This window comes from Somniosus microcephalus, unplaced genomic scaffold (assembly GCF_052327205.1).
Source record: "Somniosus microcephalus isolate GS21.2 unplaced genomic scaffold, FLI_Smic_1.0 unresolved_chr4, whole genome shotgun sequence".
NCBI classification, from domain to species: Eukaryota; Metazoa; Chordata; class Chondrichthyes; order Squaliformes; family Somniosidae; genus Somniosus; species Somniosus microcephalus.
The window spans coordinates 47,615,473-47,639,174 of NW_028225182.1; the positions used below are offsets into that span (position 1 = coordinate 47,615,473).

General features: G+C 52.8%; 2 protein-coding genes across 8 annotated transcripts in view; both read left to right on the forward strand.

Moving 5' to 3' along the window:
* Window positions 1-23,702, forward strand: part of mblac1 (metallo-beta-lactamase domain containing 1) — a 420,822-nt gene that overhangs the window by 51,122 nt on the left and 345,998 nt on the right. The gene's annotated exons all lie outside the window — the stretch shown is intronic.
* On the forward strand, window positions 9,351-22,650 carry LOC147091032 (uncharacterized). Its single transcript, XM_085977459.1, has 5 exons — window positions 9,351-9,533; window positions 12,886-12,971; window positions 14,763-15,107; window positions 16,287-16,517; window positions 21,074-22,650. Exons 1-5 carry the CDS (start codon window positions 9,358-9,360, stop codon window positions 21,133-21,135), a joined length of 900 nt encoding a protein of 299 aa, XP_085833585.1. The 5' UTR covers window positions 9,351-9,357; the 3' UTR covers window positions 21,136-22,650.

Here is a 23,702-nt window from a genome sequence, read left to right on the forward strand (position 1 = left end):
GTGATAACTGACCCCCAGGTGAACTTTAGCTCCCAGCTGGAAAGTACCAAATTCGGTATCAGCATTTCTTAGCTGCTCAGAGAACGAGGAGATTTCCTGCTCCTCGCAGCTCATTGACAGTTGAATCATTAGCCAGAAACAAGGGATTCATTCATACCAGGGTCAAGGCTCCAGTCACCATCAGAATACAGGAACAAGGAAAGGACACGACGCCCGAGAAACCTGCATATTTCCCAGAAAAATCCCACCATCTCAGCATGTCCTGAATCCCACCTTCCCACCACATCCTCAATCCCACAATATCCTCAATCCCACCTTCCCACCATATCCCTCAATCCCACCTTCCCACCATGTCCCTCAATCCCACCTTCCCACCACATCCTCAATCCCACAATATCCTCAATCCCACCTTCCCACCATATCCCTGAATCCCACCTTCCCACCATATCCTCAATCTCACCTTCCCACCATATCCCTCAATCCCACCTTCCCACCATATCCCTCAATCCCACCTTCCCACCATATCCCTCAATCCCACCTCCCCACCATATCCTCAATCCCACTTTCCCACCATATCCCTCAATCCCACCTTCCCACCATATCCCTCAATCCCACCTTCCCACCATATCCCTCAATCCCACCTTCCCACCATATCCCTCGATCCCACCTCCCCACCATATCCTCAATCCCACCTTCCCACCATATCCCTCAATCCCACCTTCCCACCATATCCCTCAATCCCACCTTCCCACCATATCCCTCAATCCCACCTTCCTACCATATCCCTCAATCCCACCTTCCCACCATGTCCCTCAATCCCACCTTCCCACCATATCCCTCAATCCCACCTCCCCACCATATCCCTCAATCCCACCTTCCCACCATATCCTGAATCCCACCTTCCCACCATATCCTGAATCCCAGCTTTCCACCATCTCCCTCAATCCCACCTCCCCACCATATGCTCAATCCCACCTTCCCGCCATGTCCCTCAATCCCACCTTCCCACCATATCCCTGAATCCCACCTTCCCACCATATCCTGAATCCCACCTTCCCACCATATCCCTCAATCCCACCTTCCCACCATATCCCTCAATCCCACCATCCCACCACATACTCAATCCCACAATATCCTCAATCCCACCTTCCCACCACATCCTCAATCCCACCATATCCTGAATCCCACCTTCCCACCATATCCCTGAATCCCACCTTCCCACCATATCCTGAATCCCACCTTCCCACCATATCCCACCATGATCTTCACAGAGGCCTGGCTGAACAACAGCATCCCTGACACCACCATCCAACTAGAAGGACGCACGGTCTTCCGCGCCGACAGAACTGCAGACTCTGGTAAGAGCAAGGGAGGCGGTTTGTGCATTTACACTAACAATGCCTGGTGCACTAACACTGATATAATTGATAGATCCTGCTCGGCTGATTTGGAATTCCTCATGGTAAGGTGCAGACCCTTCTACCTGCCTCGGGAATTCACGGCTGTTATCATCACTGCGGTCTACATCCCACCACACGCTAATGCCAAACTAGCACTGAAGGACCTCTACAGGGCCATCAGCAAACAACAAACTGCGCACCCAGACGGAGCTTTTATCGTCGCGGGGGACTTCAATCACATAAACCTAAAAACTGTACTACCGAAATTCCACCAGAATGTCTCCTGCCCCACAAGAGGGGAGAACACACTGGATCAAGTCTACACGAGCATTGTAGACGCTTATAAGGCCATTCCCTGCCCCCACCTTGGGAAGTCTGACGACCTCTCCCTGTTTCTAGCCCCGGCATACAAACCGCTCATCAAAAGAGGGAGAACATCAGTGAGAGCAGTGAAAGTATGGCCAGAGGGGGCAGTATCTGAGCTTCAGGATTGCTTCGAACGCACTGACTGGGGCATGTTTGCCCATAATGACATCGAGGAATACGCATCCACAGTGTTATTCTACATCAACAGCTGCGTCGAGGTCATCACGACCCATAAAAATATCAGGACATACCCCAACCAGAAACCCTGGATGAATGGAGAGGTCCGCTCACTGTTGAAAGCACGCGACGCGGCATTTAAATCTGGCAACGCGGCGGCTTACAGTGCAGCTTGGACCAACCTAAAAAAGGGTATCAGGACTGCCAAAAAGAAACAGACACTGCGGATAGAGGATCACTTCCGCAACAACTCGGACCCCCGGCGCATGTGGCAAGGCATCCAGTCCATCACTGACTACAAGAGCAAAAACACCAGTCCCCCGGTTAGCGATGCCTCCCTTCCGGAGGAGCTTAACAACTTCTACGCTCGCTTCGACAGGGACAACATGGAGCCGGCTACCAAAGCCTTGCCACCCCCGGAAGACCAGGTGCTCACTCTGTCGACCTCCGACGTAAGGGGTGTTCTACGCGGAGTGAACACACGAAAGGCTGCTGGACCGGATAGCATCCCTGGACGGGTACTCAAGGAATGTGCTGATCAGCTGGCTGATGTCTTCACCGCCATCTTCAATCTGTCATTGGCCCAGGCAGTAGTCCCTACATGCTTCAAGACCGCTACCATTATTCCTGTGCCAAAACAAACGGCTGTGACGTGCCTGAACGACTATCGACCTGTCGCACTCACACCCATCATAATGAAGTGTTTCGAGAGACTGGTCTTAGCCCACATCAAAGCCAGTGTTCCTGCCTCCCTTGACCAACACCAGTTTGCCTATCGTGCAAACAGATCAACGGAGGATGCAATCACAACTGCTCTACACTCGGCACTGAATCACCTAGATGGTAAGGAGACCTACATCAGAATGCTGTTCATAGACTACAGCTCAGCATTCAACACTATCGTCCCCAACAAGCTGGCCACCAAACTCCAAACTCTTGGCCTGAACACTTCCCTCTGCAACTGGACCCTGGACTTCCTAACAAACAGACCCCAGTCTGTCAAATTAGGTAACCACACCTCCCCCCCGCAACCCTGAACACGGGGGCCCCACAAGGATGTGTGCTGAGCCCCCTCCTCTAATCCCTCTTCACCCACGACTGTGTGGCTGTTCATGGTTCCAACACCATCATCAAGTTTGCGGATGATACCACGGTAGTAGGCCAGATCACCAACAACGATGAGTCAGCCTACAGGGAGGAGGTCCAGCATCTCGTGAAGTGGTGCGCCGATAACAACCTGGCCCTTAACACCAAGAGAACAAAAGAAATCATTGTGGACTTCAGGAAGTCCAAAGGCGGAAGTCACACCCCCAGCCACATCAATGGGGCTGTGGTGGAAAGGGTGGACAGCTTTAAGTTCCTCGGAGTCCACATCACAGAAGACCTCTCCTGGTCCCTCAACACTTCCTCTCTGGTGAAGAAGGCCCAGCAGCGCCTATATTTCTTAAGGAGGCTGAAGAGATGTAATCTGTCACCCCTGATCCTCTCTAACTTTTACCGCTGCACTATAGAGAGCATCCTGACGAACTGTATCACAGTATGGTATGGCAGCTGTAGCTACTATGACCGGAAAGCCCTGCAGCGGGTAGTCAAAACTGCCCAACGCATTACCGGCACCCGGCTACCGACCATAGAGCACATATACCAGAAACGCTGTCTACGGAGGTCACGGTCCATCATCAAAGACCCTACCCACCCCAGCCACAGTCTGTTCGCCCTCCTACCACCTGGGAGATGCTACAGATGCATTCGCACCCGAACGACCAGATTTAGGAACAGCTTCTTTCCCAGGGCTGTCATCCTACTGAACTCCACAAATAAACTCTAAAGCCTGCACATCTGCCAATGCACTTTATTATGGTTATGTTTATGTTAATGTATTACAAGCCAAATGTATGTTGAATGTTTAAATGTCTTAATCCAAATGTACACTCTCGGGAGCCGCAAGCCTACATTTCGTTGTACTGCACTTGTGCACTAACAATGACAATAAACGTTGATTTGATTGATTTGATTTTGATTTGATATCCTGAATCCCACCTTCCCACCATATCCCTGAATCCCACCTTCCCACCATATCCTGAATCCCACCTTCCCACCATATCCCTGAATCCCACCTTCCCACCACATCCTCAATCCCACCATATCCTGAATCCCACCTTCCCACCATATCCCTGAATCCCACCTTCCCACCATATCCTCAATCCCACCTTCCCACCATATCCCTCAATCCCACCTTCCCACCATACCCTGAATCCCACCTTCCCACCACATCCTCAATCCCACCATATCCTGAATCCCACCTTCCCACCATATCCCTGAATCCCACCTTCCCACCATATCCTCAATCCCACCTTCCCACCATACCCTGAATCCCACCTTCCCACCAGGTCCCTCAATCCCACCTTCCCACCATATCCTCAATCCCACCTTCCCACCATACCCTGAATCCCACCTTCCCACCATACCCTGAATCCCACCTTCCCACCAGGTCCCTCAATCCCACCTTCCCACCATATCCTCAATCCCACCTTCCCACCATATCCCTCAATCCCACCTTCCCACCATATCCCTGAATCCCACCTTCCCACCATATCCCTCAATCCCACCTTCCCACCATACCCTGAATCCCACCTTCCCACCACATCCTCAATCCCACCATATCCTGAATCCCACCTTCCCACCATATCCCTGAATCCCACCTTCCCACCATATCCTCAATCCCACCTTCCCACCATACCCTGAATCCCACCTTCCCACCAGGTCCCTCAATCCCACCTTCCCACCATATCCTCAATCCCACCTTCCCACCATACCCTGAATCCCACCTTCCCACCATACCCTGAATCCCACCTTCCCACCAGGTCCCTCAATCCCACCTTCCCACCATATCCTCAATCCCACCTTCCCACCATATCCCTCAATCCCACCTTCCCACCATATCCCTGAATCCCACCTTCCCACCATATCCCTCAATCCCACCTTCCCACCATACCCTGAATCCCACCTTCCCACCAGGTCCCTCAATCCCACCTTCCCACCATATCCCTCAATCCCACCTTCCCACCATACCCTGAATCCCACCTTCCCACCAGGTCCCTCAATCCCACCTTCCCACCATATCCCTCAATCCCACCTTCCCACCATATCCCTCAATCCCACCTTCCCACCATACCCTGAATCCCACCTTCCCACCACATCCTCAATCCCACCTTCCCACCACATCCTGAATCCCAGCTTTCCACCATCTCCCTCAATCCCACCTTCCAACCATCTCCCTCAATCCCACCTTCCAACCATATCCCTCAATCCCACCTTCCCACCATATCCTGAATCCCACCTTCCCACCATATCCTGAATCCCACCTTCCCACCATATCCCGGAACCCTTATCTCGATTCTCAAACAAGTCTTTAAATGAAAGTATTTAAAGAAAGTGATTTGTTTTTAATCTATCCCTATGATGTTTCTCCCGGATTGCTCACAGCAGTGTTGGGGGAAATTAATATTTAATTTGTGGAAATTCCAGGGCAGTCCTACCTTAATATTTCTGGACAGGGCTGGGCTGGGGAGGGAAGGATGGAGAATAGAAATCGAATGTAGGTTGTGAACAACGGAAATCCCCAGAGGAGAGGCTCATCGGTAATGCAATTGAAAGGAAATAGCTTGTGCCTGCCTCCTGCACAAAAGGGCATCAAACCTCTCTCACTGCCTGCATTCTCTCGGTGTACGTGGAGTCCTCCTGCAGTTACTGTCTCTTGTCCTTAAACCTATCGGCCATGGACATTCAGCACCGGACCCTGCTCCTCTGCCTCTTCCTCGCCTCCTGGGTCGCCGGTAAGTCTACCTCCAGCAAGATCCCCAATCCACCCAGCTCCCGGGGAGGAGAGGGAGCCGGGATGGTGGACAGAGAGACAGACACAGACCTGGGATCAGAGCACAGATAGGGTGAGACAGTCAGGGTCTGAGGGGGCCAGAGTTTGAGGTTGTCAGAGTCCTGGACAGATGTCAGGGTCTGACGGGGCCAGGGTCTGAGGGGGTCAGGGTCCTGGACAGGGGTCAGGGTCCTGAGCAGGCATCAGGGTCTGAGGGGGTCAGATTCCTGGGCAGGGGTCAGGGTGCAGTTCTGGTCGCCACACTATAGGAAGGATGTGATTGCATTGGAGAGGGTGCAGAGGAGATTCACCAGGATGTTACCTGGGCTGGAGCGCTTCAGCTATGAAGAGAGACTGGACAGGCTGGGGTTGTTTTCCTTAGAGCAGAGAAGGCTGAGGGGGGACCTGATTGAGGTGTACAAAATTATGAGGGGCATAGATAGGATAGATAGAAAGGAACTTTTCCCCTTAGTAGAGGGGTCAATAACCAGGGGGCATAGTTTCAAGGCAAGGGGCAGGAGGTTTAGAGGGGATTTGAGGAAAAACTTTTTCACCCAGAGGGTGGTTGGAATCTGGAACTCACTGCCTGAAAGGATGGTAGAGGCAGGAACCCTCACAACATTCAAGAAGCATTTAGATGAGCACTTGAAATGCCATAGCATACAAGGCTACGGACCAAGTGCTGGAAAATGGGATTAGAATAGACAGGGCTTGATGGCCAGCGCGGACACGATGGGCCGAAGGGCCTCTTTCTGTGCTGTATAACTCTATGACTCTATGAGGGTCTGAGGGGATCAGGGTCCTGGGCACGGGGCAGGATCTGAAGGGTCAGGGTCCTGTGTAGGAGTCAGGGTCTGAAGGGTCAGGGTCCTGGACAGGGGTCAGGGTCTGGACAGGTGTCAGGGTCCTGGGCAGGGGTCAGGGTCCTGGGCAGGGGTCAGGGTCTGGACAGGTGTCAGGGTCCTGGGCAGGGGTCAGGGCCCTGGGCAGGGGTCAGGGTCTGGACAGGTGTCAGGGTCCTGGGCAGGCGTCAGGGTCCTGGGCAGGGGTCAGGGTCTGAATGGTCAGGGTCCTGGGCAGGGGTCAGGGACCTGGGCAGGGGTCAGGGTCCTGGGCAGGGGTCAGAGCCCTGGGCAGGGGTCAGGGTCCTGGACAGGGGGCAGGGTCCTGGGCAGGGGGCAGGGTCCTGGACAGGGGGCAGGGTCCTGGGCTGGGGTCAGGGTCCTGGACAGGGGTCAGGGTCCTGGGCAGGGGTCAGGGTCCTAGACAGGGGCCAGGGTCTGAAGGGTCAGGATCCTGGGCAGGGGTCAGGGTCTGAGGGGGCCAGGGTCTGGACAGGGGTCAGGGTCTGAGGGGGTCAGGGTCTGGACAGGGGTCAGGGTCTGAGGGGGTCAGGGTCCTGGGCAGGGGTCAGGGTCCTAGGCAGGGGTCAGGGTCTGAGGGGGTCAGATTCCTAGACAGCGGCCAGGGTCTGAAGGGTCAGGATCCTGGGTAGGGGTCAGGGTCTGAGGGGGTCAGGGTCTGGACAGGGGTCAGGGTCCTGGGCAGGGGTCAGGGTCCTGGGCAGAGGTCAGGGTCTGGGCAGGGGTCAGGGTCTGAGGGGGTCAGGGTCTGGACAGGGGCCAGGGTCTGTAGGGGTCAGGGTCTGGACAGGGGTCAGGGTCCTGGGCAGGGGTCAGGGTCCTGGGCAGAGGTCAGGGTCTGGGCAGGGGTCAGGGTCTGAGGGGGTCAGGGTCTGGACAGGGGTCAGCGTCTGAGGGGGTCAGGGTCTGGACAGGGGTCAGGGTCTGAGGGGGTCAGGGTCTGGACAGGGGTCAGGGTCCTGGGCAGAGGTCAGGGTCTGGGCAGGGGTCAGGGTCTGAGGGGGTCAGGGTCTGGACAGGGGTCAGGGTCTGAGGGGGTCAGGGTCTGGACAGGGGTCAGGGTCTGAGGGGGTCAGGGTCTGGACAGGGGTCAGGGTCCTGGGCAGGGGTCAGGGTCCTGGGCAGGGGTCAGGGTCCTGGGCAGGGGTCAGGGTCCTGGGCCGGACTCTCACTCCGTCGCAGTGTCAAAAAAGGGACAGCGAAAAAGCTGAGAGATTCCGCCAGTTGAGTCTCACAGATACAAAGCCCAATTATAGAAATTAAATTCCAGTTAGTTTATTAAGAAGAACAGGGTTTTATAAAATTAATAAGATTTAAGCAGCTCCTAAATATAGCCTCAGACAGACCAGTCTGCCCTTGGCCCCTCACTCCCCTCCCGGCCCAAGATGCTCACGTGGTATTCAGGCGGTAGCTGCTCTGGAGGCTGCAGCCCCAGTCAAGTGGCTGGACAGGCAATTCGACTACGGCGGGCATCACATCCCAACCCCAGCCTCATTCGCCCTCGGCAACCAACGCCTTGCATCGCGGGGAGAGGCACAGTGAGGGGCCAAGGGCAGACTGGTCTGTCTGAGGCTATATTTAGGAGCTGCTTAAATCTTAAGAATTTTATAAAACTCTGTTCTTCTTAATAAACTAACTGGAAGTTAATTTCTATAATTGGGCTTTGTATCTGTGACACTCAACTGGCGGAATCTCTCAGCTTTTTCGCTGTCCCGTTTTTGACACTGGGATGGAGTGAGAGTCCTGCCCAGGACCCTGACCCCTGCCCAGGACCCTGACCCCTGCCCAGGAACCTGACCCCTGCCCAGGAACCTGACCCCCTCAGACCCTGACCCCGGTCCAGACCCTGACCCCTGTCCAGACACTGACCCCCTCAGACCCTGACCACTGCCCAGACCCTGACCCCCTCAGACCCTGACCCCTGCCCAGGACCCTGACTCCTGCCCAGGACCCTGACCCCTGCCCAGGACCCTGACCCCCTCAGACCCTGACCCCTGTCCAGACCCTGACCCCCTCAGACCCTGACCCCTGCCCAGGACCCTGACTCCTGCCCAGGACCCTGACCCCTGCCCAGGACCCTGACCCCCTCAGACCCGGACCCCTGTCCAGACCCTGACCCCCTCAGACTCTGACCCCTGCCCAGGACCCTGACCCCCTCAGACCCTGACCCCTGTCCAGACCCTGACCCCCTCAGACCCTGACCCCTGCCCAGGACCCTGACCCTTCAGACTCTGACCCCTGCCCAGGATCCTGCTCCCTCCCCGCGATGCAAGGCGTTGGTTGCCGAGGGCGAACGAGGCTGGGGTTGGGATGTGATGCACGCAATAGTCGAATTGCCTGTCCAGCCACTTGACTGGGGCTGCAGCCTCCAGAGCAGCTATCGCCCAAGTACGAGGTGAGCGTCTTGGGCCGGGAGGGGAGTGGGGCGGCTTATGTCATTAATTTTGGCAACTTACATTTCGAAGACTGTGCCCCTTTGAGGGACTGCAGATCGAAAGGTACCTCCGAATTGCTGGATTTAAATGATTAGCTCAGTCAGATTCTTTTGCATAAGAGAAAGGTTTGAATTAACAGGCGAGGACTGTGAGATCAGCCAATCTCAAAAGCTGACGGAATCAGTAAAGATACCGGGGGAAGTCCCTGGTTCAAAAGTCCCTTTAAGGTGAATGATTGACACATGTCTCCCTCTCTCTGTGTCTTCTCCGCAGTGGTCAGTCAGCGACACTCTGAAAATATTGCGATCACTTGCTGCAAAGAGGGGGTTATAGTGCAACCATTAAAGAAAACATCATTCCGAAGACTGAAGAATTATGCGCACTTGCAGAGTCATGGCATGTGCCCAGAGTATCTCAAGTAAGTATTTAAAGAATGCTCATCACGGTAATGTGATGTGTGAGAGAATACTTCAACCTGTGTCAGCCGCGGATCAGGGGAGAGTCAGAAGGTTGTGTGTTCGAGTCCCACTCCACAGACTTGAGCACAAAAATCCAGGCTGACACTCCCAGTGCAGTACTGAGGGAATGCCGCACTGTCGGAGGGGCAGTACTGAGGGAGCGCCGCACTGTCGGAGGGGCAGTACTGAGGGAGCGCCGCACTGTCGGAGGGGCAGTACTGAGGGAACGCCGCACTGTTGGAGGGGCAGTACTGAGGGAGCGCCGCACTGTCGGAGGGGCAGTACTGAGGGAGCGCCGCACTGTCGGAGGGGCAGTACTGAGGGAGCGCCGCACTGTCGGAGGGGCAGTACTGAGGGAGCGCCGTACTGTCGGAGGGGCAGTACTGAGGGAGCGCCGCACTGTCGGAGGGGCAGTACAGAGGGAGCGCCGCACTGTCAGAGGGGCAGTACCGAGGGAGTGCCACACTGTCGGAGGGGCAGTACAGAGGGAGCGCCGCACTGTTGGAGGGGCAGTACCGAGGGAGCACCGCACTGTTGGAGGGGCAGTACTGAGGGAGCACCACACTGTCGGTGGGGCAGTACTGAGGGAGCGCCGCACTGTCGGAGGGGCAGTACTGAGGGAGCGCCGCACTGTCGGAGGGGCAGTACTGAGGGAGTGCCGCACTGTCGGAGGGGCAGTACTGAGGGAGCACCGCACTGTCGGAGGGGCAGTATTGAGCGAGCGCTGCACTGTCGGAGGTGCAGTCTTTCAGAGGAGACGTTAAGCCGAGGCCCCGTCTGCTCTCTCAGGTGGACGTAAAAGATTCCGTGGGCACTATTTTGAAGAAGAGATGGGGAGTTCTCCCCAGTGTCCTGGGGCCAATATTTATCCCTCAATCAACATCACTAAAAAAAAGATGATCTGGTCATCATCTGTTTGCTCTTTGTGGGAGCTTGCTGTGCGCAAATTAGCTGCCGTGTTTCCCACATTACAACAGTGGCTACACTTCAAAAAGTCTGTCACTAACATTGGGGTACAGTACTGGTGGGTACAGGTCTGTCACTGTATAACACTGGGGTACAGTACTGGTGGGGACAGGTCTATCACTGTATAACACTGGGGTACAGTACTGGTGGGTACAGGTCTATCACTGTATAACGCTGGGGTATAGTACTGGTGGGCACAGGTCTGTCACTGTATAACACTGGGGTACAGTACTGGTGGGTACAGGTCTGTCACTGTATAACACTGGGGTACAGTACTGGTGGGCACAGGTCTGTCACTGTATAACACTGGGGTACAGTGCTGGTGGGCACAGGTCTGTCACTGTATAACACTGGGGTACAGTACTGGTGGGCACAGGTCTGTCACTGTATAACACTGGGGTACAGTACTGGTGGGTACAGGTCTGTCACTGTATAACACTGGGGTACAGTACTGGTGGGTACAGGTCTGTCACTGTATAACACTGGGGCACAGTACTGGTGCGTACAGGTCTGTCACTGTATAACACTGGGGTACAGTACTGGTGGGTACAGGTCTGTCACTGTATAACACTGGGGCACAGTACTGGTGGGTACAGGTCTGTCACTGTATAACACTGGGGTACAGTACTGATAGGTACAGGTCTGTCACTGTATAACACTGGGGTACAGTACTGGTGGGTACAGGTCTGTCACTGTATAACACTGGGGTACAGTACTGGTGGGTACAGGCCTGTCGCTGTATAACACTGGGGTACAGTACTGGGGGGTACAGGTCTGTCACTGTATAACACTGGGGTACAGTACTGGTGGGTACAGGTCTGTCACTATAACACTGGGGTACAGTACTGGTGGGTACAGGTCTGTCTCTGTATAACACTGGGGTACAGTACTGGGGGGTACAGGTCTGTCTCTGTATAACACTGGGGTACAGTACTGGTGGGTACAGGTGTGTCACTGTATAACACTGGGGTACAGTACTGGTGGGTGCAGGTCTGTCACTGTATAACACTGGGGTACAGGAATGGTGGGTATTGATCTGTCACTGTATAACACTGGGGTACAGCACTGGTGGGTACATGTCTGTCACTGTATAACACTGGGGTACAGTACTGGTGGGTACAGGTCTGTCACTGTATAACACTGGGGTACAGTACTGGTGGGTACGGGTCTGTCACTGTATAACACTGGGGTACAGTACTGGGGGGTACAGGTCTGTCTCTGTATAACACTGGGGTACAGTACTGGGTGGTACAGGTCTGTCTCTGTATAACACTGGGGTACAGTACTGGTGGGTACAGGTCAGTCACTATTTAACACTGGGGTACAGTACTGGAGGGTACAGGTCTGTCACTGTATAACACTGGGGTACAGTACTGGTGGGTACAGGTCTGTCACTGTATAACACTGGGGTACAGTACTGGTGGGTACAGGTCTGTCACTGTATAACACTGGGGCACAGTACTGGTGGGTACAGGTCTGTCACTGTATAACACTGGGGTACAGTACTGGTGGGGACAGGTCTGTCACTGTATAACACTGGGGTACAGTGCTGGTGGGTACAGGTCTGTCACTGTATAACACTGGGGTACAGTACTGGTGGGTACAGGTCTGTCACCGTATAACACTGGGGTACAGCACTGGTGGGGACAGGTCTGTCACTGTATAACACTGGGGTACAGTACTGGTGGGGACAGGTCTGTCACTGTATAACACTGGGGTACAGTACTGGTGGGGACAGGTCTGTCACTGTATAACACTGGGGTACAGCACTGGTGGGGACAGGTCTGTCACTGTATAACACTGGGGTACAGCACTGGTGGGGACAGGTCTGTCACTGTATAACACTGGGGTACAGTACTGGTGGGTACAGGTCTGTCACTGTATAACACTGGGGTACAGTATTCGACCGCTCGAGCCTGTTCCGCCATTCAATTAGATCGCGGGTGACCTGTAGCTCAACTCTATTCATGCTACCTATCCCGCGTAACCCTTACCTACAAAATAATCTGTCGATTGGTGTCCTGAATGCTCCAATAGACCCCCAGCATCCTCGGCCTTTCGGAGGCGAGAGACCTCCAGATCTCCACTACCCTTTGTGTGAAAGAAATGCTTCTTGATTGCGCTTCTGAACGGCCTGGCTCTAATTTTAATGTTCTGCCCCCTTGTCCTGGACTGACCCCTCCACCCCACCACCAGAGGAAATAGTTTCTCTCTATCGCCCCTGACGTATCCTTTTAATCATTTTAAACATCTCGATCAGATCAGCCTTCAGCACAAGCCGATTTTATTGACCTTTGCCCTTTCAGAATTCAGCTTGACCTGTTTGTATCTGATTTGACGTCACAGGTTTGTCACGTACAGGGGCGAGACTTTCTGTATCTCTCCGGGAAAGGCGCAGCAAATGAAAGAGTTCGTTGATCTCAGATCCAAAGGTAGGAATCTCATCTCCACTGCAGACACCATTGGTTCCGATAGTAGGTTGACTCTGAACAGTTAGCGTCAAGTGATGTGGTGTCTGGGCTCCAAAGCATTTCACACATCACGCCACAGGAGGATCCCGTAAAAAGTCAAATGGTGTGGGTTTTATTAGCATTTTCTCAATTATATTTTAGACGATTGGCGATGGGAGACTGAGGCTGTTTGGTTGACGATCAATCAGTCAATGAAGAGCCTGTTCGCTTTCCAATTGGCTGTGGGAAAGCCGGGGCGGGGCACCATGATGATTGACATGTTGGGCGACCAATAGAGGGAGGGGTTGTGAGGGGGCGATGGCAGGGCGTTTGGAGGCGGGAGCTCATAGAAACATAGAAGATAGGAGCAGGAGCAGGCCATTCGGCCCCTCGAGCCTGTTCAGCCATTCAATGAGATCATGGCTGATCATCCAAATTCAGTACCCTATAGAAACATAGAAGATACTAGCGATGGAACATCCGGGAACATGGTCCAACCACTGACGACCGGCGCAGAAATTCACTCTCCGCAAGTCAGCCTCAAAAGCCTGGCCCCTACCTGACCAGGAAAGTGCCAGGCTCCATGCACTTGGCTCGGCATCAGTGGCGGGGGAATCTGCGACTGGCCCTCAAAGCCCATGGGCTGGAGCCGCACGTTGGAGGAGTCAGCTGTCACTCACTGCGTAGGCCAACAGCGGGCACTCGGTTGAGGGACGGACGCAGGGGCCTCTGCTGCTATACAGGGCTTTGGTGAGACCACACCTGCAGTACTGCGTGCAGTTTTGGTCTCCTTACCTAAGAAAGGATACACTTGCCATAGAGGGAGTGCAGCGAAGGTTCACCAGACTGATTCCTGGGATGGCAGGACTGTCGGATGACGAGAGATTGGGTCGACTAGGCCTGTATTCACTAGAGTTTAGAAGAATGAGAGGGGATCTCATTGAAATTCTGACAGGGCTAGACAGACTGGATGCAGGGAGGATCTTTCCCCTGGCTGGGGGGGTCTAGAACGAGGGGTCACAGTCTCAGGATACGGGGTAGGACATTTAGGACTGAGATGAGGAGAAATTTGTTCACTCAGAGGGTGGTGAACCTGTGGAATTCTCTACCACAGAAGGCTGTGGAGGCCCAGTCGCTGAATATATTTAAGAAGGAGATCAATAGATTTCTAGACACAAAAGGCATTAAGGGGCATGGGGAGAGAGCGGGAATATGGTATTGAGATAGAGGATCAGCCATGATCATATTGAATGGCGGAGCAGGCTCGAAGGTCCGAATGGCCGACTCCTGCTCCTATTTTTCTATGTTCTATGTTCTATGCCTGTGGGGACCCTACCCTAGGATGAGAGGGTTGTCCTATGAGGAGAAATGGAGCAGAATGGGCCTAGTTTAGAAGGATGAGAGGTGATCTCATTGAAACGTATAAGATTCTCAGAGGACTTGCTGAGAGGCTGTTTCCCCCGGGCTGGAGAGCCTAGAACCAGGGGTCACAGTCTCAAGATAAGGGGTCGGCCATTTAGGACTGAGATGAGGAGGAATTTCTTCACTCAGAGGGTGGTGAATCTTTGGAATTCTCGACCCCAGAGGGCTGTGGAGGCTCAGTCGTTGAGTATATTCAAGACAGAGATTGATAGATTTTTGGATACTAAGGGAACTGGTGTATGATTTTCTAGAGTCGCTGTATTTTCCGTGTTTGAAAGGACTCGATTTTGTCCTTTAATGCTCATTGAAGACACAGCGTGAAAATGTTGACCTCACATTTTGCTGCTGCAGGTCCTACTCCAAAGGATACACCTTCCATGGACTCCCAACAGCAAACGGAGCCCAGGAAAGGAACTCCTTGTCCTACACCTTCTCCTGCATCAGCTCCAACCAGTCCACGAGGGTACAAAGAACCTCCAACGTCCAGCTCCTCCACCACAGCCCTACCTGGACTGCGCGGGCAAGAGACAACCTCAACTCTTCCATCAATGCCCCCGTCTCCTGAATCAGCACTAGCTGGCCCACAAGGGCATAAGGAACCTCCAACGTCCAGCTCCTCCACCACAGCCCTACCTGGGGTACGTGGGCAAGAGAGAACCTCAACTCTTCAGTCAACACCAGCCACCGACAGTCACAGTAAGAATCATATTCCCTTGTGTGTATTATAGAGAATAAAAAGTCCCTGCATATATTATAGGGAATAGGCGGAGTGTTCTGCGGCGAGTGTCTCACCTCCTGACTCCCCAAAGCCTTACCACCATCTACAAGGCACAAGTCAGGAGTGTGATGGAATACTCTCCACTTGCCTGGATGAGTGCAGCTCCCAACAACACTCAATCAGCTCGACACCATCCAGGACAAAGCAGCCCGCTTGATTGGCACCCCATCCACCACCTTAAACATTCACTCCCTCCACCAGCGGCGCACCGTGGCTGCAGTGTGTACCATTTACAAGATGCACTGCAGCAACTCGCCAAGCCTTCTTCGGAAGCACCTCACAAACCCACGACCTCTTCCACTTAGAAGGACAAGGGCAGCAGGTGCATGGGAACACCACCACCAAAATTCCCTGCTAAGTCACACACCATCCTGACTTGGAAGTATATTGCCGATCCTTCATCGTTGCTAGGTCAAAATCCTGGAACTCCCTCCCTAACAGCACTGTGGGAGCACCTTCACCACACGGACTGCAGCGGTTCAAGAAGGCGGCTCACCACCTCCTTCTCCAGGACAATTAGGGATGGGCAATAAATGCTGGCCCTGCCAGCGATGCCCACATCCCATGAATAAATTCAAAAAAAATAACAGTCCTTGCATATATTGTAGAACAATACGGCACAGAAGGAGGCCATTCGGCCCATTGTGTCTATGCCGGCTCTTTGAAAGAGCTCTCCGATTAGTCCCACTCCCCCCTGCTCTTTCCCCAGCGCCCTGCAAATGTTTCCTTTTCAAGTATTTATCCAATTCCCTTTTGAAAGTTATCATTGAATCTGCTTCCACCGCCCTTTCAGGCAGCGCGTTCCAGATCACAACAACTCGCTGCGTAAACAAAATCTCCTCATCGCCCCCTCTGGTTCTTTTGCCAATGATCTTGAGCCTGTGTCCTCTGGTTACCGTCCCTCCTGCCACTGGAAACAGTTTCTTCCTCTCTGCTCTATCAAAGTATTGTATGTGTGAATAACTGTTAGAATTCCACTTGCAAAGCCAGTTCTGCACAAGTTCCCAGCAAGATTCAGGCTATTCATTTCCAGATTTCCGTCTGACGGTCACATTCTCATTTTGGTGCTAAAATCAATCTGCGTGGTGTTTTAACAGGCTCCACAATGACAGGACGCGGAGGTCCGAGAATGGGTGATGAAGACGAGCCTGGGGTTGGAAGCTCTCTGGTTGGCGACGTTTCCGATGAGCATACTGGATACTCGGGAGAGGCGGACGAGGCCACAGGAGTGGACCAGAGGCTGGAGATGGGCCTGTTGGCGGCTGCCGTCACTCTACTCCTCGCTGCTGCCGTCGTCCTCGTGGGCATCAAGTTTAAACGGGCACCAGGTGGGCTAACAGAGAGAGAGAAAGACTGTCCTGCGCTCGACCGCTCTGTGAATGTAGGGAGTGGACGAGTCGGGAGGTCAACCCGCTCACAGCAGGGATGACTGACTTAAAAAAAGTTGCGGGCACCTTTAGATTGGGGATAGCGAGGCCACCTGGTAGAGGCTTACTTGGGAGTGAGAACGGGGGCTGGGGCGCTGGAGGGCACTGGGTGAGCTCGTTGCTCTCCGGCCTCTCGGGCAAGAGTTTGACTCAAGCCCGCACTTGATGGGCCCAACATCTCTGTTTGGTGCACAGACTGCAACAGCCCTTTGAGAAATGAACTTGGGCCTGTCACAAACCATTTCCTAGTGGACCTGGGCCATAATGGGCCAGAGCTCCACAGGCACACTGGGCTCAATGGCCTCCTTCTGTGCTGTATCATTCTCGGATTCTCCGATTGATCATTCTCACTCAGTAGGTTGACTGGCCTCTCCCCCCCACTCCCATTGCTCCACCATTGGCGGCCGTGCCTTCAGCTGCCTGGGCCCTAAGCTCCGGAATTCCCTCCCTAAAGCTCTCCACCTCTCCCTCCTCCTTAAAACCTACCTACCACACTGACCAAGCTTTTACTGACCCGGTGTCTATTTTTGTCTGCTTACACTCCTGTAATGTGCCTTGGGACCTAGGCACACAGCAACATAGGAACAGGAGGAGGCCACTCAGCCCCTCGAGCCTGTTCCACCATTTAGTGAGGTCATGTCTGATCTGTGACCTAACTCCATCTACCCGCCTTTACCCCATACCCCTTAATACCTTTGGTTAATAAATATCTGTCAATCTCAGATTTAAAATTAGCAATTGACCCAGCGTCAATCGCTGTTTGTGGAAGAGAGTTCCAAACTTCTACCACCCTTTGTGTGTAGACGTGTTTCCTAATGTCACTCCTGAAAGGTCTGGCTCTAATATTTAGACTCTGTCCCCTAGTCCTAGAATCCCCAACCAGCGGAAATAGTTTCTCTCTCTCTACCCTATCTGTTCCCCTTAACATCTTGAAAACTCCGATCAGATCAACCCTTAACCTTCTAAATTCCCGGGAATACAAGCCTAGTTTGTGTAATCTCTCCTCGTCATTTAACCCTTGGAGTTCATTCTCTCTCTCTCGATATTTACTCTAACTTTAATTTCATTCCTGTCTTCCCTATCCCAGCCGCCATTTTACCTTCTCTGACCTTTCACCTTCCTAATCTTGTTTGCATTCTGCTACGTTTTACTATGTTAAAGGCACTATATAAATGTAAAGTTGTTGGAGTAGAATTGAAAGTCTGACTGATTTAGTGGGGTTGGGGGGCGGGGCGGGGGGCTCTGGGAGATTTGATTTATTTGAGGCCTTATCTCCCTGTCACTAAGGCCTGTGTAGCAGAGTGTGGGGGAAGGAAAGAAGGTTTAGAGACTCATTCTAAAGTTAAAAAAAAAGTCAACAGTGACACCTGGGGGTTTCAACAACAACCTTCATTTATATAGCGCCTTTAATGTAGTAAAACATCCCAAGGCGATGCACAGGTGTATTGTAAGACAAAATATTTGACATCGAGCCACATAAGGAGAAATTAGGGCAGGTGACCAAAAGCTTGGTCAAAGAGGTAGGTTTTAAGGAGTGTCTTAAAAGGGGGAAAAGAGGTAGCGAGGCGGAGAGGTTTAGGGAGGGAATTCCAGAGCTTAGGGCCCAGGCAACAGAAAGCACGGCCACCAATGGTGGAGCGATTATAATCAGGGATGCTCAAGAGGGCAGAATTAGAGGAGCGCAGATATCTCTGTGGGGTTGTTGTGGGGCTGGAGGAGATTACAGAGATAGGGAGGGACGAGGCCATGGAGGGATTTGAAAACAAGGATGAGAATTTTGAAATCGAGGCACTGCTTAACCGGGAGCCAATGTAGGTCAGCGAGCACAGGGGGTGATGGGCGAACGGGACTTGGTGCGAGTTAGGACACGGGCAGCCAAGTTTTGGATCACCTCAGGTCTATGTAGGGTGGAATGTGGGAGGCCAGCCAGGAGTGTGTTGGAATAGTCAAGTCTTGAGGTAATGCAGGTATGGATGAGGGTTTCAGCAGCGGATGAGCTGAGGCAAGGGCGAAGACGGGCGATATTACAGGGGTGGAAGTAGGTGGTCTTTGTTACGCTGCGGATATGTGGTCGGAAGCTCATTTCAAGGTCAAATATGACACCAAGGTTGTGAACAGTGTGGTTCAGCCTCAGGCAGATGTTAGGGAGAGGGATGGAGTCACTGGCTAGGGAACGGAGTTTGTGGCTGGGACCGAAAACAATGGGCTGGATTTTCATTGAGGAGGCGGGACTACAACTTTCGGGGTTGTAGTCCCGCCTCCATTGAGTTGTGGCCAACCCACGCGATTTTGACTTGATTGACCTTGTTGAGCCCGCCCAGCGGACTCAGCAGGCCAATTAAGGGCCACCCGGCAACAGGTGACGTCACAGATTGATATTTCATCTGCCAAGACCTTTTGACAGATGAAATATCAGTGTTTGACAACACTGACAATCTGTACTCCAAGTTAATTCCTTCCTCTCAGGATGATTTACAGATCTCTCCGGAACAGAAAGCTGAATGCTGCAATTTTTGACAGATCGCGGCCATTCTGCTTTCTGTGCCAGTGAGATGAGGGACTCCTGAGACCTGAAGGAAGGAAGGCTGTAAAGGTAAGTAAAACTCCTTTAAACACTTTAAACACACCAAACACACTTACCTCTAAACTCATGCACCCATCACTCACCTGAACACCGAACATCTCGAACCCTCCAAGCCTTTCAGCCCGACGGCCCGCCTCGCTAACTTGGTGTGGTTTGGAGCCGTCGGGAATCCCACACTTCAGGAATGAAAATAGGGATTAGGCTAAAAACTGCCTGTTAACTACCTGTTAACAGGAAGTTAATTGGCACTAATCCCCTTCCCGCCTCGGGGAGGTGGGTCCCAGCACAGGTCGGGTATCCGCCTCCTTTGAAACTGGCATGGAGGCGGGTTGGGGGCGGGATGGGTTCGTGCCCCCCAATTTCGGGATTTTAACCCCCCCACACGCCTCCATACCCGCATCCACGGCCCAATGAAAATCCTGCCCAATGGCTTTAGTTTTCTCAATATTTAATTGGAGATAATATCTGCTCAGCCAGAACTGTATGTCAGACAATTTAGAGATTTGCTTACACAAATCTTTGAAGGCGACAGAACAAGTTGACATAGTTGTTAAAAAGCATACCGTATCCTGGGGTCTATAAATAGAGGAATAGAGTACAAAAGCCAGGAAGTTATGGTAAGCCTTTATAAAACACTGGTTAGACCTCAGTTAGCGTATTGTGTTCAGTTCTGGGCACCGCACTTTAGGAAGGATGTCAAGGCCTTGTGGAGGGTGCAGAGGAGATTGACCAGAACGGTACCAGGGACGAGGGACTTCACTGATATGGAGAGATAGGAGAAGCTGGGATTGTTCTCCTCAGAGCAGAGAAGGTTAAGGGGAAATTTAATTGAGGCGTTCAAAATCATGAGGGGTTTTGATGGAGTAAATAAGGAGAAACTGTTTCCAGTGGCAGGAGGGTCGGTAACCAGAGGACAAAGATTCAAGATAATTGCCAAAAGAACCAGAGGGGGAGATGAGGAGAATTTTTTAACGCAGCGAGTTGTTGTGATCTGGAACGCGCTGCCTGAAAGGGAAACAGATTCAATAGTAACTTTCCAAAGGGAACTGGAGAAATACCTCTCGAGGAAACATTTGCAGGGCTATGGGGACCAAGCAGGGGGGGAGAGTGGGACTGATTGGAGAGCTCTTTCAAAGAGCCAGCACAGGCACGATGGGCCAAATGGCCTCCTTCTGTGCTGCAAGGTTCTACGAATCAGGTGTGGGAAGGTGTCAAAATCACCAGCAATTTCCTGGGAGAACGCTATAATTTGTGGGACTCCCATTGGTGCATCCGAGGGAATGAGCGCAAGAGGAATACGTTCTCATCCAATTGGGAATTACCTTGCTCGTCAGAGGACACCCTGGCCTGGACAGGGTTTTTAAACACCAAAGTTTCGCCTCGGTGGAGCCAGGAATATTCAGAATCTGGGCCAGTTTACTGAGAACCAGCTTTCAAGCCCAGTGAAAACCGTGGAAAACAAACGGCTTGCATTTCCAAAATGGCCGACGGGGCCAGAGAGGCAGGCAAGGTGAAAGGTCAGAGAAGGTAAAATGGCGGCTAGAAGAGGGAAGACAGGAATGAAATTAAAGTTAGAATAAATGTCAAGAGAGAGAGAGAGAATAGAAGGGGGGAAAAAAGAGCAAGCACGGTTAAAGTGTTTACAATTTTATATAAATTAGTCTTTTTGCAGACGCTCGATTCACTGGTTTACGGTTAATGTTGTAACACGAGCGCCTGTTGTATTGTGGTAGTATTTAGTGTTCGGCACAGTCTGAGAGCCGGAAACAACCCAAAACCAGTCTGCCCAGGGAGGCAGACGTTTCCGAGTCTTCCAACAGTCTTAAGGGTTAAAACTGCCGAATTTAACACCAAACCTTTGTGTTTTGTTCAGCTGTTATGGTCGAAGGTGTCCGCTGCAGTAAGATCCATCGCACTCCCAGTGAAACGGTTTGAGGAGCGACTGGCGGGGGCGCTGTAAAGCCCGAAGATTGAACGACGGAGCTGTCTGTGAAGTGGAGGCCCATACTTGCGTGCGGGCCGGGAAACCTTTCTCGCCTTCCACCTTCACTCGCTGGGCAAAGTGGCGATTGGCCTGGAGAACAGGGAGCCCTTTGAATCGGCCGGGCCATTTCGGAAGACTTTCTGGACAAAGTAATCGAGGAAAGCCTTGGCGTCTTCAGACCTTCGCACCTTGGCCTCTTCCCCCCGACCTTCCCCACAGCTTCAGGTCACAGTGTTGTAAAAAGCCCGTTGACTAAATACCGATCTGGAAGGGTGACTGTGGGCTGGGAGAGTGTGCAGCGGGTGGGATCGGACTTGGCGCTCTGTTGCGACGTGCCTTCTCCGCTAGGCGCTGAGGTTCATTTTGTTCTTTTACCCGAGGGGGCTGGGGATCTTTGCGGGTGTCTCGTTCAGCCAATGGGGTCGTTTCCCACCACCCCCCCCCGCTGCCCCCCGAGTGGTTTCAACCACTGCCATTCACAAAACGCCACTCCCCGTGCTCGGGAACACCACGCCGGGGTGTGGGGTGTGGATGCAGCCAGGAGGGAAAGAGTACCGTCGAGAGGAGCCGGGGGTGGGGGAGGGGGACGCGCAGCCAATCCCACGGTCGCATGGCACTATCGTGCCCATCAAGCGGACCGGGACTGAATCCCACGGTCGAATAGCTCCCAGAAACCAGTGCCCTTTTTCTTGGCCGTCGCCGTTGCACCATTTGTCGAGGCTGGCGGTTTAACTCATAGCAAAGCCGCTGCGGAATATCGCGGGATTGACCGGGAATGCGCCTCGAGTCCCAGGAGTCCGGTGGGTGTTGGAGCAAGGGGGGAAAATGCCAGCGGCGAACTGACTCTCGTTAATCCAGCGAGGGGAACCCGGAGATTTCCAACGCTGCCTGTTATTTTTCGACTTTGCTCTGCTTCTGCCTATGTGCAATGTCAACGCTGGAGATCTGTGTTGCTAGACAGGGTGTATGTGGCCTGACCTGTGAAAGGCAGTCCGACTGAAGTTAACCTTTCGATTCTCCTGTGTTTCCAAGGCTTGGTGCGCTGGCTTGTTACTTGTATCAGAATCAAGTATCAAGGAGGAGATATTACTGGAGGGTCGGTGCAGCACTTGACATGGGGTCCCGGGGCAGGGCAGTGAGATCGAAGGACCCGAGGTTCAGTATTGAGGGCCTGTGACCTGGACACAGAGCGTGCACACAGACCTGGCCACAGAGACTGACATACGTGGGCAAGCTGACAGATACATACACACAGGACACACACTGACATGAAGCTTGTCATTAATGTGGAAATGACTTATGAAATAATATTGAGCGGCCTGCTGGTGGCGCTGTCCAGGGAGAGTATATATACTCGGGCATGGGGCCCAGCTTGCTCAGGACATTCTTTAAGAGGAACTAGTGAAGGACACAGCTAGATCTCCATGTTGTAAAACAGTTGATTAAAGCTTTGTTTAATACTTAGACCAAGTGCCTCGTAGTTTTCTGACATCACACACCATGGCTCAGTGGGTCGCAGCCTTGCCTCGGAGTCAGAATGGTTGTGGGTTCAAGTCCCACTCCAGAGATCTGAGCACAAAAATCCAGGCTGACACGCCAGTGCAGTGCTGATGCAACGCCGCACTGTCGGAGGGGCAGTACTGAGGGAGCGCTGCACTGTCGGAGGGGCAGTACTGAGGGAGCGCTGCACTGTTGGAGGGGCAGTACTGAGGGAGCACTACACTGTCGGAGGGGCAGTACTGAGGGAGCGCCGCACTGTCGGAGGGGCAGTACTGAGGCAACGCTGCACTGTCAGAGGGACAGTACTGAGAGAGCACTGCACTGTCGGAGGGACAGTACTGAGGGAGCACTGCACTGTCGGAGGTGCAGCACTGAGGGAGCGCTGCACTGTCGGAGGGGCAGTACTGTGGGAGTGCTGCACTGTCAGAGGGGCAGTACTGAGGGAGTGCTGCACTGTTGGAGATGCCATCTTCCGGATGAGATGTTAAACCGAGGCCCCGTCTGCTCTCTCAGGTGGACGTAAAAGATTCCATGGCCACTACTTCGAAGAAGAGCAGGGGAGTTCTCCCCGGTGTCCTGGGGCCAATATTTACCCCTCAAATTAAAAAACAGATTACCTGGTCATTATCACATTACAATCAATTGTTGGTGAAAAATAGATTCACTCAAGTCTGTCTAAAAGTAGAAGCTCACAGTTTAATGTTCAGAGCGCTCTGGGAGAAGAGCCATAGACCCCACGGTCTAGTGATCACCTTCTGATTCTGGAGCGGGCCCCACCCTTCCTTTCTCATCTTATCAACTAAACCCTTCCGGTCATCTGCATAGAACCTAGTAAGGGACCCCGCTGGTCCCCATTCTATTTCTTTCCCCGACGCCATTTTGTAGTCCAACTTATAGTCTTACCAAATGCTGAGTTCCTCTACTCGGATTTGTTCTTGATACCTTAAAAGACTTTAAGCGGTTAATTATTCACAACACACACATATATTTATTGACTTCACGATCCCAGGGTGCTTTG